Source organism: Tachypleus tridentatus, chromosome 1 (assembly GCF_004210375.1).
Source record: "Tachypleus tridentatus isolate NWPU-2018 chromosome 1, ASM421037v1, whole genome shotgun sequence".
In the NCBI taxonomy this organism is placed as follows: Eukaryota; Metazoa; Arthropoda; class Merostomata; order Xiphosura; family Limulidae; genus Tachypleus; species Tachypleus tridentatus.
In genome coordinates, this window is record NC_134825.1 from 108,201,825 (window position 1) to 108,216,698 (window position 14,874).

The following is a 14,874-nucleotide window of genomic DNA, read 5'->3' on the forward strand; positions in this document are numbered from 1 at the left end:
GGTAGTATTGTTACATTATAATACACAAGGACAGCTGCTACATCCAGGAGCTGGTGAGTACTGTTAAACTATAATACACAAGGACAGCTGCTACATCCAGGAGCTGGCGAGTACTCTTACATTATAATACATACGAACAGCTGCTACATCCAGGAGCTGGTGAGTATTGTCACACTATAACACACAAGGACAGCTGCTACATCCAGGAGCTGGTGAGTACTGTTACACTATAATACATAATGACAACTGCTACATCCAGGAGCTGGTGAGTACTGTTACACTATAATACATAAGGACAACTGCTACATCCAGGAGCTGGTGAGTACTGTTACACTATAATACATAAGGACAACTGCTACATCCAGGAGCTGGTGAGTACTGTTACACTATAATACATAAGGGCAGCTGCTACATCCAGGAGCTGGTGAGTACTGTTACATTATAATACACAAGGACAGCTGCTACATCCAGGAGCTGGTGAGTATTGTTACACTATAATACACAAGGACAGCTGCTACATCCAGGAGCTGGTGAGTATTGTTACATTATAATACACAAGGACAGCTGCTACATCCAGGAGCTGGTGAGTACTGTTACACTATAATATACAGGGATAGTCAATACATCATGGATCTGGTGAGTACTGTTACACTATAATTTACAAGGATAGTCAATACATCACGGATCTGGTGAGTGTTGTTACACTATAATATACAAGGTCAGTCGATACATGAAGAATATGGTGAGTACTGTTACACTATAATATACAAGGACAGCCGATACATCAAGAATATGGTGAGTACTGTTACACTATAATATACAAGGACAGCTAATACATAAAAGAACTCAAAAGAATTTCATTACAAATTTTTACCTATAGTATCATGAGGTCTACAATAAAATAATAAAATTGTTAGTAGTGTCCCCAATTCTGAAGTAACAAATCATTATAAAGTTGTTAGTAGTGTCCCCAATTCTGAAGTAACATCATTTTAACATTGTTACTTGTGTCCCCAGTTCTGAAGCAAAAAATTATTGTTTTAACATTGTTACTCATGTCTCGAGTTCTGGAGTAACAATCATTATTATAAAGTTACTAGTGTCCCCAGTTCCGTAGTAACAAATCATCATTATAAAGTTGTTACTACTGTCCCCAGTTCTGAAGTAACAATCATCATTATAAAGTTACTAGTGTCCCCAGTTCTGTAGTAACAAATCATCATTATAAATTTGTTACTAGTGTTCCCAGTTCTGAAGTAACAACTCATCATTATAAAGTAGTTACTAGTGTCCCCAGTTCTGTAGTAACAAATCATCATTATAAAGTTGTTACTAGTGTCCCCAGTTCTGTAGTAACAAATCATCATTATAAAGTTGTTACTAGTGTCCCCAGTTCTGTAGTAGCAAATCATCATTATAAAGTTGTTACTAGTGTCCCCAGTTCTGAAGTAACAAATCATCATTATAAAGTTGTTTCTAGTGTTCCCAGTTCTGAAGTAACTAAAACCATCATTTTAACATTACTAGTGTCCCTAGTTCTGAAGTAACTGTGGACACTAGACCTTCCTTACAAAGTTATCAATGAGTCTGAAGTCACACACAGAGGCTTCCATTTAATACAAGGTTTCAAAGTAATGGTCAAAGTAATGACCTAGTATTTATCTTCACTATGGAGTTTGGTCAAAGTAATGACCTAGTATTTATCTTTACTATGGAGTTTGGTCAAAGTAACAACCTAGTATTTATCTTCACTATGGAGTTTGGTCAAAGTAACAACCTAGTATTTATCTTCACTATGGAGTTTGGTCAAAGTAACAACCTAGTATTTATCTTCACTATGGAGTTTGGTCAAAGTAACAACCTAGTATTTATCTTCACTATGGAGAGTTTGGTCAATGTAATGATCTAGTATTTATCTTCTCTCTACAGTAACTTTAGTCATTCCAAGACATCCCTAAATTTCTTTGTTCCTTAAACAAATCACAAACACAATAAATCATTCACATACAGGTACAGAACGTTTGTCATCTAACTCAAAAATCAGTTTCAAACATATGTTAAGTTCTTCATTTAAAGTGACTCTGATGAGAACATGTTCAATGGAATTTTGTTAACACTTAACTTGTATAAACAGTAACAAGTTCCTCAGTTTGCTGTACTGGTTTATTTTATGACCAAACCTGAATGTTTCTATTCACCACTGTTATATATTGATCACTGTTTACATATTTCTATTTAGTGATAATTATTTCTTAACATACTAAACAAATATTCCCCATAGTCTCTGTTACATACTAAATCTCTCTACCCACCTTGTCTTCCAGTTCAACGAAGACATCTTCAAAGAAATTATCAAAGTGTTCCTGTATTTCCTCTTCCCCAACTGCAGCTGTATAAATCAGCACTGTTTTATGTTATTATGGGTTTTCATTTTGAACAAAGCATTTATTCAACAACTCGCCCAAGATGAGACAAATTGATAAGTATAATAAATAGTTTGTTTTTTTCAATTAATACTCCAAATGTCGAATCAGAATGAATGTCAAAAAAGGTTCATGTGCAAGTACCTAAACCTAACACCAACTTATCAAACTTTTTAAAGGTGAATTTTCAACAAATTTAATAATTGCCTTAGAAACTGTACTTTGGTTAGGTATAATTCCTGTGTGGTTGCCACATTTTTAAACACTTTAGTTTTTGAGTAAAAAATGAAACAAAATATGCGGGTCCTCAAACTCAAGTTCCTCTCGGTCGTTCGGATGTTTCTGTGACGTTTTACAACTATGACGTAATAGTTGCCAAACACGCTTTATTACACGCAGACCATTTTGTTCCTTTATGAGACCATTTTTGTCTTGATATTGCTACTTTATGTTTGTTTTATGATAACATGGTTTACTGCGTTGCTTATGGTTGTAAAAACGGGTCGACATCGGGCAAAAGTTTCTTTTCGTTTACGTGCAAGGAGAAGGAACCAGCAAGGTAACGACAGTGGGTGCGGATGGTCAATAGGAAGAACTGGACACCTTCACACCATGCAAAGCTTTGTCAAGATCACTTTGAACGCTCATGCTTTGTGTCGGATCCCACTGTTTTGGATTCCGTGGGTTTCAAGCCAGGCAGGTTGAGACTGAAAAAGCCATCGGCAGTAGACAGGATCATCCCCACCATCTTTCCTCATGTAGAGCTGAGGACTGATCTCAGCCTGCAGCATACAGGTTCCACCCCTCTGAAGCCATCCCTTGCCATCACGAAAAGAACAAACTTAAAGGTATGTGTGCAGTATAAAGCGATAAACAATAACTAGTATAATATAATAATTTAAAAAGTACAAGTTTTTGAAGAATGTAACTTGACATACAAATTTCACATTCATGAGCGTGTTTTGCATTTGTGGCACCTGAAAGTCAGTAAAACCTTGATTTCCTAGTCTAGACAGTGGACAAATTTATCCCAAATAGAGTACATTCCAAGTTTAAAAGCTGGTAGATCATTCTGTAGATGTTTTTGTATCATTTTTACATATGGAAAAGTTTGAAGAATTCCATTTTTCAAATTTAACATTTCAAGATAAATTGAAATAAGACTATGTCTTGAACATGTTATAGTAATCAAGTACATGTTATGTATTTTTAAAAATAAACATTGTAGACTTGTAAACAATCAAATATAAACTCCATAACATATTTCCATAACTCATCATAATAAAATTAATCTTAACATAGTACTTTGACATTGTCATATTAAATGCAAATCTCAAACTTCATAAAGCATGTTGTTTTAATATATATTATTTCTTCAGTATCACTCACAGTTCTGCTACTCTCACTCGTGGAACTGTCCTCATCACTAGAACTTGTCAGATCTGTGTCAAAAGTAACTGTTCTAGGTTCATTCAGAGTAGGTTCGAATTGATATGGCGCTACTTGACACTGTTCAGAACACAAAGTCAAAACAGACTCTGCCTCTGTTTCTCCATGTGCACTGGCCATGTTTATTTATATTCAATGCACTGGTGTTGGCAGTTTGTTTGGCAACTATTACCTCACAGTACTTTTCCTAGCAGCAAATGTAAAAACTAAAACATTTGGATTGCCACTCGGAAAGGGCTCTTTCTGCACCAAGTTCTATGTTTCATTTATTAGTACATATGTTTTATAAAAAAATGTGAACCTGCAAAATTAATCAGTATGAGTGGTTCTTTTGACTGCAAAGTTTTCTTTTTTCTGTAAAATTCACCTTTAAGAACCTTTGAGCAAAACATTAAGAGTATATATATCATAAACTGTTCTCGGTACAAACTTAGTTTAAACCTTACACAATTCTCCTGCAGCATTTCTTTGAAACAACTGTATCAAACATTTACCTTTTTCCGTACAAGAAGCATTAAGTAAACTCACACACATGACTTAGTTTGTTTCTTAATTGTTTTTCCTCTGAATCCTAGTCTTCAGCACTGGTTACCATTGCATACTTCATACTTGAAAAAAACAATAACAAAGACATTACTGGTAAAATCAGTTTACTATATTTAAAATACCTAAATTCATACCACTTCTACATTGACAATTGAAAACTATATTTTAAAAGGAATGGATAATTCAAAAATAACTTCACTGAAGCTGTTATCAATGAGACTATTACAGTAGACCATCAGTAGGTACCTTATAAACTCTTATTCAAGTAACACTGTTATTTATTGCTTTATCTAGGAGTCATCCAGTCTATTTTATATTGCTCTAAAAACTTTGATAAATATGATAAATTAATAAGTTCCCCATTGAACTTTTATCATTCAAATGTTCAAATCAGGTTCCAGCTTAAAATGATGAAAACCTTATAAAACTAAGGGGCTATACACTGTTTGTCAGTGAAACCTTATAAAACTAAGGGGCTATCTACTGTTTGTCAGTGAAACCTTCCAATAATATAAACAGCTGAACCCTCTTCCAAAAAAGTATCTTTAAATAAATTATGAATTTAACTGAAAGGGAATAATAATAACTACACAATGATGCCAAATTGGTTATCCTTTAACTAATCAGAAATAATAAACAAAGTGCTTTTGGTAAAAGATAGTTTTTCTTTAAAAGGTCATCCAACAATCTTTTGACACACATTTCCTGTTTGCCACCTTGATTCTTTCATTCTTGTTTTTGATACCTAATTTAACCCTCTCACTACAGGCTTGGTAGATATGTCCAACCTTGTAACCTGCAGTTTTCATACTACAGCTTTTAATATTTATGGTCTATCTTCACGAAATATTACAACCATTTTGTACAAAAATTTCAATTTTTTAATAAGTATTTGTAAAGAGCCTGAGTGCAAAGTGAATTTTGTGTCAAGTTTTATTTCCATAATCTCCAAAATCTGCTAAATGAAGATAAGTTTTTAATCAGTAAAATTCCATGCACACTCAGGTGATTTGACCAACCTCATAATCACTATATAAAAATACAAAATAAATCTAAATTACTGTTTTCTATTTATGACGACTGTAATTTGTAACACAAAACTAAAATTGTTCATACTTTATAAGTATGAAGTTTATAACAACATACATATGTTTATAGCTTGTTATTTTATTACACTCTGACCTATATCTAACAAAGAATCCCACTACATGCTGGTTGTAAAATCAATTACAAAACATGAATCTATTATTAACATATTGACTGATAAAATGCATGAACTGCATGAGAACAAACCTTATGAAAGCTTTTAATTATTATTATTATTTTTCAGTACCTGACATTATCTAAACGTAATAAGTTTCTAATGTTTACATTTTAGTTACTTTTATAGTAATAAATAAATATATACATAAAGAATTAGAATACATAACTTGCATGTAACCTGTCAGCTGCTGATGAAATTTAAGCCTACTCTTTTATACTGAATAAAACTTTTGTGTAAAAGTACCTTTATTTAAATAATGCACCTAACAACACAGAATGATAACATACACACAACAAGTAATAATCTGTAACTATCATTATTTACTTGGTCTTCTATTTATTGCATAAGAGCCTTCGAAAATTCATCCATGTTTGTTGATCTGTATACTGTGAAGTTTTCAAACCAAAAACAAACAAGAAAATACTCTGTACATAAAATATTGTAACATAACAGATTAACCTGTTCAGTGCCACGGTCGAGTTAATTTGTTCTCAATAATACCTAACTTCAACGCTAGATGTCAGCACCATACATTCATTTGACCTACTTACAAACTGTTTCACTTTCAATCCAAAATAGCATCACAAAAAAGTTACAAAATGAAGAAGCATTAGAGTTGTATTGTAGCAGCTGAAATACTTGGCAGTCAACAGGTTAATTGATAGATTAAGATTATACTGGTTATAAATAATAGAAACATCAGAAAAAAATATTGACATCTTATGAAAGAAAAACTGGTAAGTGGATTTCATTTTCTAGTTTATGGCTCCATAAACAAACAAGATTGAAAGCTATAAAAATTATGCTTTGCCTGAGTAATAACTATATTATAATGAGTAATTTATATTTCATTCTACACTTCACAGAAAGACAGTAAATAAATTAAAGGGAAGACCAGACAACAAAAGTCAATTCTCATAGCAGGGGAGGATAAGGATTTTTCAAAATATTTCCTTGAATAAATATTTCAGCTGCTACAATACAACTCTAATGCTTCTTCATTTTGTAATGCCATTTTAGATCATAGTGAAACTATTTGTAAGTAGGTCAAATGCATATATGGTGCTGAAATCTAGCGTTAAAGTTAGGTATTATTGAGAATGAATTAACTCGTCCGTGGAACAGTGTTACTGATCGGTTTGGATGAGTTTTCTCGTCTACGGCACTGAACAGGTTAAGAACTTATATAATATTAAAATTTCTTCTATTAACTATGCTGTAATGTGAAGCATATTCATTAGAAAGTAGTTTAACTTTTGAACATAACTCTCTAACAAGTTGTGACATGTGCAAGATGATTAATCTGAACAACACCCATTTTATCAAACTGTTTTCCAATATCATTTCAAACTTTCAATTCGCTTCTTCAAATATTTTTTTCTTCTAATCTTCTCTTCCAATTTGTCCTCTTATCTCACTTTTTATCTTCTAGTTTTCTTCAATGTCAGTAATATTCAGTTTGCTCTTATACTTTTTAACATGAAAAACATTTAAACATCTTCATAAATCTATCAAACAAACAAGGATTACAAGTTCAGATAAAAGGAAATTTGTGCTGATGCTGATATTGTCTTTACAAACTGACAAATGCAAAGGTAATGTCTGCTCATGCCAAGAAGTATGGTTTTTTAAAAGCCTTGAGCTGTCTTTGTCAAGAAATATCTAAACAGAGGCTCCTAGTTCTTTACAATGAAATACAATGCTAGTAACAGTGTGGTAGTAACAATGTCAACTTTTTGTGTCGAACAAACAATTGTTAATCAACTTCTTTCACCTCTTACAAATCTTCCCTCTCGCAAGATGGCAACTTAAGAAAGTAGAACAGATTGTCTGGAAGCTCTTCCACTGCACCATTTCAGACCTTCAAGAAAGGAAGCATGCATGATACAGGGAATGAATGGCATTAAACCTGATTGTTGACTTGGTTCAAAATCATCTTACTTCCATTTGGACCATTTAATCACAGGTTCAGCAGGTTAGTAAGATGTAGAAATGTCTGCCTCTTTTTCACCTCTGAAGAGCAATACCTGTACAATAACTACTCTCTTACCTCATCAATATCTAACAAGAACATTTTGTTGAAAAACATCTGTACCTTTCAAATACCCAAACATCTGCAGCTTCACAGACTGAGCGACTTCCTTTCCTCTCCAATTTGACCAGCATCTCATGAAGAGATAAAACTGTTTACAGAGAAGTCAGTTACTAGTTCTCCATACTGTAGCACATGCTGTGTAGTACCCGAGATCCTTTCATTTGGCTCTGCAGCGACATCGAAAACAGAGTAGGAATAGCTTTGTGAATAACCTTTATCTCCCAGAGGATTTGTAGAACTCTATGTCTTAATAAGATACCTACTTGCCATCTTAACCTTCCAGAATAGGCAAAGAACTCTGTTTCACTACAACTGGCACTTGCACTACTTAAAGATATCTCATAAAATTTTCTGTTGAACAACAAAGGTTAACCAGGCAGCAACGGTGTAGTTCAGAAACCATACATTATTTCTACCAGAGCTACTTTTGTAGGTTGGTCCTCCACAAGTGTCACTGAAGAAGACAGATTCTGTCCATGAAGCCTTTGTTCACCTTAACTACTCTTAACCTCCAAACACATCTGTATTGTGCCAAATTTCACTTAAGTCAAGGTCTAGTGTTTAAGTAATTTATAACTGTATTTAAATAACTTAAGTCCAAAATGTGAACAAGGAATACTCTGGTTACAGCATGTACTAAATCTTTCACTGTAGATACACCAACTGTGTGCCAAGTCCCAACTATAAATCCTTGTGAATAATTTTCCTTTACCAACAACAATTAAATGTTAAGTGTCCATGTGGCATTTTATGTGACAATAATTATACATTCAACTTTTGATTACAATTTTCCAAACAGTATATGAAAAACTAATATTCACTTTGGCATACTGTGAAACCTCTAAAACACCCCTTAGTAACTAACCAACCTCTGTAAACTGGACACTTATTCTGGTGCTTTAAACATACATTAAGAACACTGGACACCTCTGTGATCCAATCTAAAACTTCTTCCCAGACAAGAACAGCTTCGAGAGATTTCTGTCTACCACTACACCAGTAAGGTGCTACAATACTCCTAACTACATTTTCTCAGTTGTTCTTGACTGGGACTATTACTGGAATACTTAACTCAATTACTACTTACCTTACTAAAGGGATGATACGGAACAATACGTATTCTTTTGAAGTATGCTGACAATCATGCTGAAGATGAGAATTCACTGGAAAAACAAGCTTGAAACAGAACCTGCATAATATATAGCTAGAAAACATCGATTAAACAGATTTCTGAAGAAAAACATGCAATAAACAAACCTGGACTCACTTTAAATATCTTATAGAATAAAACATACAATACTTTCTACTTCACAAAACAACTAAAATATTATAACAACTCACTCACTTTTGTTTTTTTACAACTTTATGGAATATCAACAGCATTCCAACAATTTAGCAATTTTAGGTCCAACTAAAGACTAATATATCCAAAACAAACAACTCAGAGCCTGTACATCTAACTTAACATTCATACATACTTGTTAATCAGGCTAAACCAGCATACAAATGTGGGTGTGTTTATAAACAACACAAACAAGGTCATTAAACGTACAACATGGAAAATGTATCTTAGCAACACAAGTATCTAACATAGCTTTTACTTTCTTTGTTGTCTAAACAACACTGTGTTTACAGTTTGTATTTTGTTTGTTTCTGGGTTTGTTGTCTAAACAACACTGTTTACAGTTGATATTTCATAGAGGTGTTATTTGTATCGAATTTTTTTCTCTCTCAGAGTACGAATACTTAATATTACAGTATGAAACGTAGTACAAACTTAAAGAATAGAGTTTAGCCTGGAATAACTAAGTATAAACTTAATAAATAGTGTTTAGAATTAGCTTTTAACAAAATACATTTAGTTTTTCTACCACGTTAAATACTGTAGGTTTTCCAAACTTTCACTGCAAGAAGCTGTTTTGGAAAAACGTATTCTAATAATTTCATCTTCTATTTTCTATACTGTTGATCAGAAAGTTAATTTTTTAAATTCTGTTCACTTTCAAGTTGATTATCTTTATTCTGGTTATTACAGTGGTTAAAATATCTGGCTATAAGTCATAAAAAAAAAATGTAAACTGACAAGGGTTTATTGGTACCCAATGGCCTTGTTTATCATGATTATCTCACTATTGTCTTTACCAGGCTAGGTAACAATATTTGTAATTTATATCAATTATCATCAAAATAATTCCTTTTATTCACATATGATGTTTGAATACAACAAATTTAATATTAAACAAGGATATGAGTCATTGGAACAGTTTCCAATCACCTACCATATTCACTAAACCTAATTAGGCTTACCTGACATATGGAAATAAAATATTTTTATCATTTTTAAACAGATGTAATTCAATTTTCATAAACAAAAATTACATTAAAAATAAATCTGCACTTTATTCATAAAATCCCCATTAGATTTCTTTGTTCATCTCTACAAGAGCACCATCTAGTAACTTCCCCACAAAACTATAAATTGCTGCTTAAATATATGCTTTCTAATTAACAGCATTTAACTGTTGCACGTAGATATTCTGGTCATGTCATTCTTCATTTATTGATAGTTTATCATAACAGTTAATTTATCCATTTGTTTACGACAGTTTACAGTTATCACTTTTGAATTTTAATCACAGAAACGTTACTACAGCATAAATGACACTGTAGATGTCAACAGCTGTGATTATTATGTTTCAAATTTTAACACACCGAAATAAGGTGTTCACTATTGTAAAATGGAAGTTTTCAATGAGTACAGTTCTCACTTTATTACAGCAATATTTTCTGATGTACTTACATGTGCAAATTTTTCAGTTGCTAATTTCACAATGAAGTAAACTAGTATTCCCAGTATCTACAACTGCACGTTTGGGAAATCATCCACTGATCCAAAGTGCCTAGAATTATTTTCATACGTTTCAAAGCTGTGCTATTTAAGTTAACCAATCAAAAGGTATTGAAATATTTAAATCATACATTTACTGACTGATCACGTTCTCTAGAATAGTCTTATACAAGTTTTATTTGTTCACAATGTTGCCACACACGCATACACCAACCAGGACCACGAACAAATCAAAGCAAGTCCATCTCAACCCACATGAACACTATACTAGGCCTGAACTAGAATGCACAAACTAAGCTGAAGACAAAAGGCAAAGGTCTTTCAAAACAGTGCCCTCTACATTTGAGTTGCATAAGTAGCTTGTAAAGTCACCAATAAATTTCTAATAGCAGTTCTCTAATAGGCAGTTGCTGCCTGTTTCATGTTAAACTCAATAAGGACACATTCAGTTATTCACTGGTAACAAGTAATGCCCTCTTCTCAAAAACCTTAACATGTGACATATATTTAGTTTCTGTTGATACAGAATTCTATAAATCAACATTTTTCTTGTTTTATAAAAAAGCTTGTTTTTATATATAAATTACTTGTATTATACACTGTCATCTATATTTTGTCTTGTACAGGTATTATTGTTGCCACTGACACTGTTGCTAGGAGATATCCCATCAATAACCCCTGTCCCAGATGCACTAGACATTGTTATCTACAGACAATGCTTCTGATTTATACTTTGTTTCATAAAGAATTAAAATATGATAAATTATTATTCCAGGTTATTATAATGGTAATTTTTGATAACTAATTGAATAAACTTAATACAGGTAAGAAATAAAAAATAACAAAAGCTCTAACAGATCTGTTTTACCTTCTAAATGTCACGTTTAACTAACAGATCTGTTTTACCTTCTAAATGTCAGGTTTAACTTATCGTAACAGTTCATTCTTTTTCTATAATATCTCAAATTATATGTTGATGGTATAATAAATCAAGGTTATTACTGTTTCTTTTATGACTACTGTCTCTGAGACTAATTTATTAATGCAGCTTACTCAATGAAAACAATCTAACCATTAGCAGTAATTAATATCCAGAGAAAAATATCCTTATAAAAACTATACATGATTCTTTAATAACCCTACAAATAATTTTTAAATGTTATTGCGAGTCCTAGATGTTTTACTGGTATCAGCATCACTGGTTTGTGGCATATTAATACATAGCTGACCTAGAACCAATATTGCTGGTTTATAACATATAATTTAGTTTGTACAAACAGTTGTTAACATCCTAAATAAAACATAAAAGGTTTTATAACATTCATTCTATCACTAACAATATAATCAAGAAACTACATCTGAAACATTAAGTCTAATTTTATTTGGGTTAAGTACTCATGACAACTAACCCTCAACATCAGGTTTGTTCTGATTAGCCAAAAGCGTACAAACTTGTTTCAAGTTTAGGTTCAGTTCGTAAGAATATTAACAGTGTAAGGTTAATTTATTCACTACAAAAACACTATGCAATTATGTGACATGTATAGAAGTTGAAAACACGTGTCAGAAACTCCATTCGTAAGACGATGTATATGTATTTCAATTAAAAACTCAATAATTTTGTTTCCTTCATTGTTCAAATCAAATTCTAAATGATCATGTAAAGATATAATTGCTCTATAAAACTACTGTAACAAATATTCCACACTTCTATCTTAATAAATAACATTACCACTACTACAAACACCACTTATCCATAAACAGAAGTCAGAGACTGTTAGAACAATACAATTGTTCCATAAAATGTAACAAAATATTTTAACACATGCTAAATCTATAAATGAGGTGTGACCTGTTATGAGTTTAGCCTGTCTGTGACATACATTTACGTTTTTGCTTATGAGAAAAAAACATAAATAATGGAGTTAAAAAAACAACAAAAGGATGTCTGTTTTGTAATTACATTGACTTCTAGTCACCACACAACATTCTAATTTCAACAACAATCAAATCAGAAGCTGTTGGTCCAACCCTCAGTACAAGTAAAACGAAACTTTAATACAACAAAATAATTATGAATTCATTAAGGAAAGTTGTACAGCTATTTATATACTAGTTCTTATTTATTATTTTGCACAGAAAGAAAGACCTGGATGAGCTCCTGATGTTCTCTGGCCAGCCATGCACAGTATTTCATTGCCTGTAGAGCTCCCTATAAACAGTACAGGTATTAGGCTTATAAAAAAAAAACATGTTGCATACATTTTCACATGCCAATTTCTCAATGTTCCCACTGCTTTGAACACATGTTATCAACCCAGTGCCTTCTAGGTAAGTAAGTGCAAAACTGACAAAGATACCCTTGAACAAAAACTGTTTTTACTCAGGCTAATAAAACAAAAGGCCTGAATATAAAGACAGACCAATATATCCAATAAGTTAATTTTTAATTTTGGTTTAAAACACATTACTTTGCAAATTAAAATCTGCCATACTAAATTTATCAACAAAAGAAATATGAAAAATATTAAATCTACACAGTACTGAAAGACATTGACTTTTAACAGACTGCTTTTATGAATTAATGAAGACATGGATCAAATTTAACAAATGTCCTATGAATCTGAGAGTCATCATTTAAGTCTCTAACACAACTCTACAACATTCTGGTGTTCTATGAATCTGAGACTAATGATTTAAGTCCAACACAACTCTACGAAATTCTGGTGTCCTTTGAATCTGAAAGTCATGATCTAAGTCTCTAACACAACTCTATGAAATTCTGATGTCCTATGAATCTGAGAGTCATGATTTAAGTCTCTAACACAAATTACGATATTCTGACGTCCTATGAATCTGAGAGTCATGATTTAAGTCTCTAACACAAATTACGATATTCTGACGTCCTATGAATCTGAGAGTCATGATTTAAGTCTCTAACACAAATTACGATATTCTGACGTCCTATGAATCTGAGAGTCATGATTTAAGTCTCTAACACAAATTACGATATTCTGATGTCCTATGAATCTGAGAGTCATGATTTAAGTCTCTAACACACTCTACAATATTCTGGTGTTCTATGAATTTGAGACTCATGATTTAAGTCTAACAAAAATCTATGATATTCTGGTGTCCTCTGAATCCAAGACTCGTGATTTAAGTCTAACACAAATCTATGACATTCTTGTGTCCTATGAATCTGAGATTCGTGACTTAAGTCTAACACAAATCTATGATATTCTGGTGTCCTATGAATCTGAGAGTCATGATTTAAGTCTCTAACACAACTCTACGAAATTCTGGTGTCCTATGAATCTGAGAGTCATTATTTAAGTCTCTAACACAACTCTACGACATTCTGGTGTTCTATGAATCTGAGACTAATGATTTAAGTCCAACACAAATCTATGATATTCTGGTGTCCTCTGAATCCAAGACTCGTGATTTAAGTCTAACACAAATCTATGACATCCTTTTGTCCTCTGAATCTGAGATTCGTGATTTAAGTCTAACCCTCAGTCATGATATTCTGGTGTCCTATGAATCTGAGAGTCGTGATTTAAGTCTCTAACACAACTCTACAAAATTCTGGTGTCCTTCAAATCTGAAAGTCATGATCTAAGTCTCTGACACAACTCTACGAAATTCTGATGTCCTATGAATCTGAGAGTCATGATTTAAGTCTCTAACACAACTCTACAGTATTCTGGTGTTCTATGAATTTGAGACTCATGATTTAAGTCTAACACAAATCTATGATATTCTCATGTCCTATGAATTTTAGACTCATAATTTTTAAGTCTGACACAAGTTACGATATTCTGGTGTCCTATGAATTTGAGACTCATTATTTAAGTCCAACACAAATCTACAATATTCTGGTGTCCTATGAATAAGAGAGTCATGATTTAAGTCTAACACAAATCTACAATATTCTGGTGTTCTATGAATCTGAGACTAATGATTTAAGTCTAACAAAAATCTATGATATTCTGGTGTCCTATGAATCCAAGACTCGTGATTTAAGTCTAACACAAATCAATGACAACCATTTAACTTTGACAGGTGACAGTTGGTTTTTTAATCCAGAACCAGTTAATAGAAGCACTGGAAACTTATGACCTGACACTTCCATAACAGTAAAGTTGTTTCACTGTCGTACATTTTTACTGTGAGGTTTGAAGTTGCTCGTGGGCTAAACATTATAGCAACTAGTTTTTGAGACACATAGCTTTTGTAAGTAAGT

The 14,874-nt window shown here is 32.5% G+C and overlaps 1 protein-coding gene across 5 annotated transcripts in view; it reads right to left on the reverse strand.

Moving 5' to 3' along the window:
• LOC143257566 (splicing factor U2af 38 kDa subunit-like) overlaps positions 1-14,874 on the reverse strand; it is a 42,907-nt gene that overhangs the window by 16,530 nt on the left and 11,503 nt on the right. For 2 of the 5 annotated variants that reach the window (XM_076516439.1, XM_076516476.1), the window contains exons 4-5: positions 12,775-12,837; positions 2,313-2,404 (exon numbers count right to left, since the gene is read on the reverse strand). In XM_076516439.1, the coding sequence (XP_076372554.1) occupies positions 2,313-2,404; positions 12,775-12,837 (155 nt within the window). The remainder of the gene's footprint in view (positions 1-2,312; positions 2,405-12,774; positions 12,838-14,874) is intronic. The other 3 variants (XM_076516447.1, XM_076516466.1, XM_076516457.1) reach the window with 3 other exon arrangements.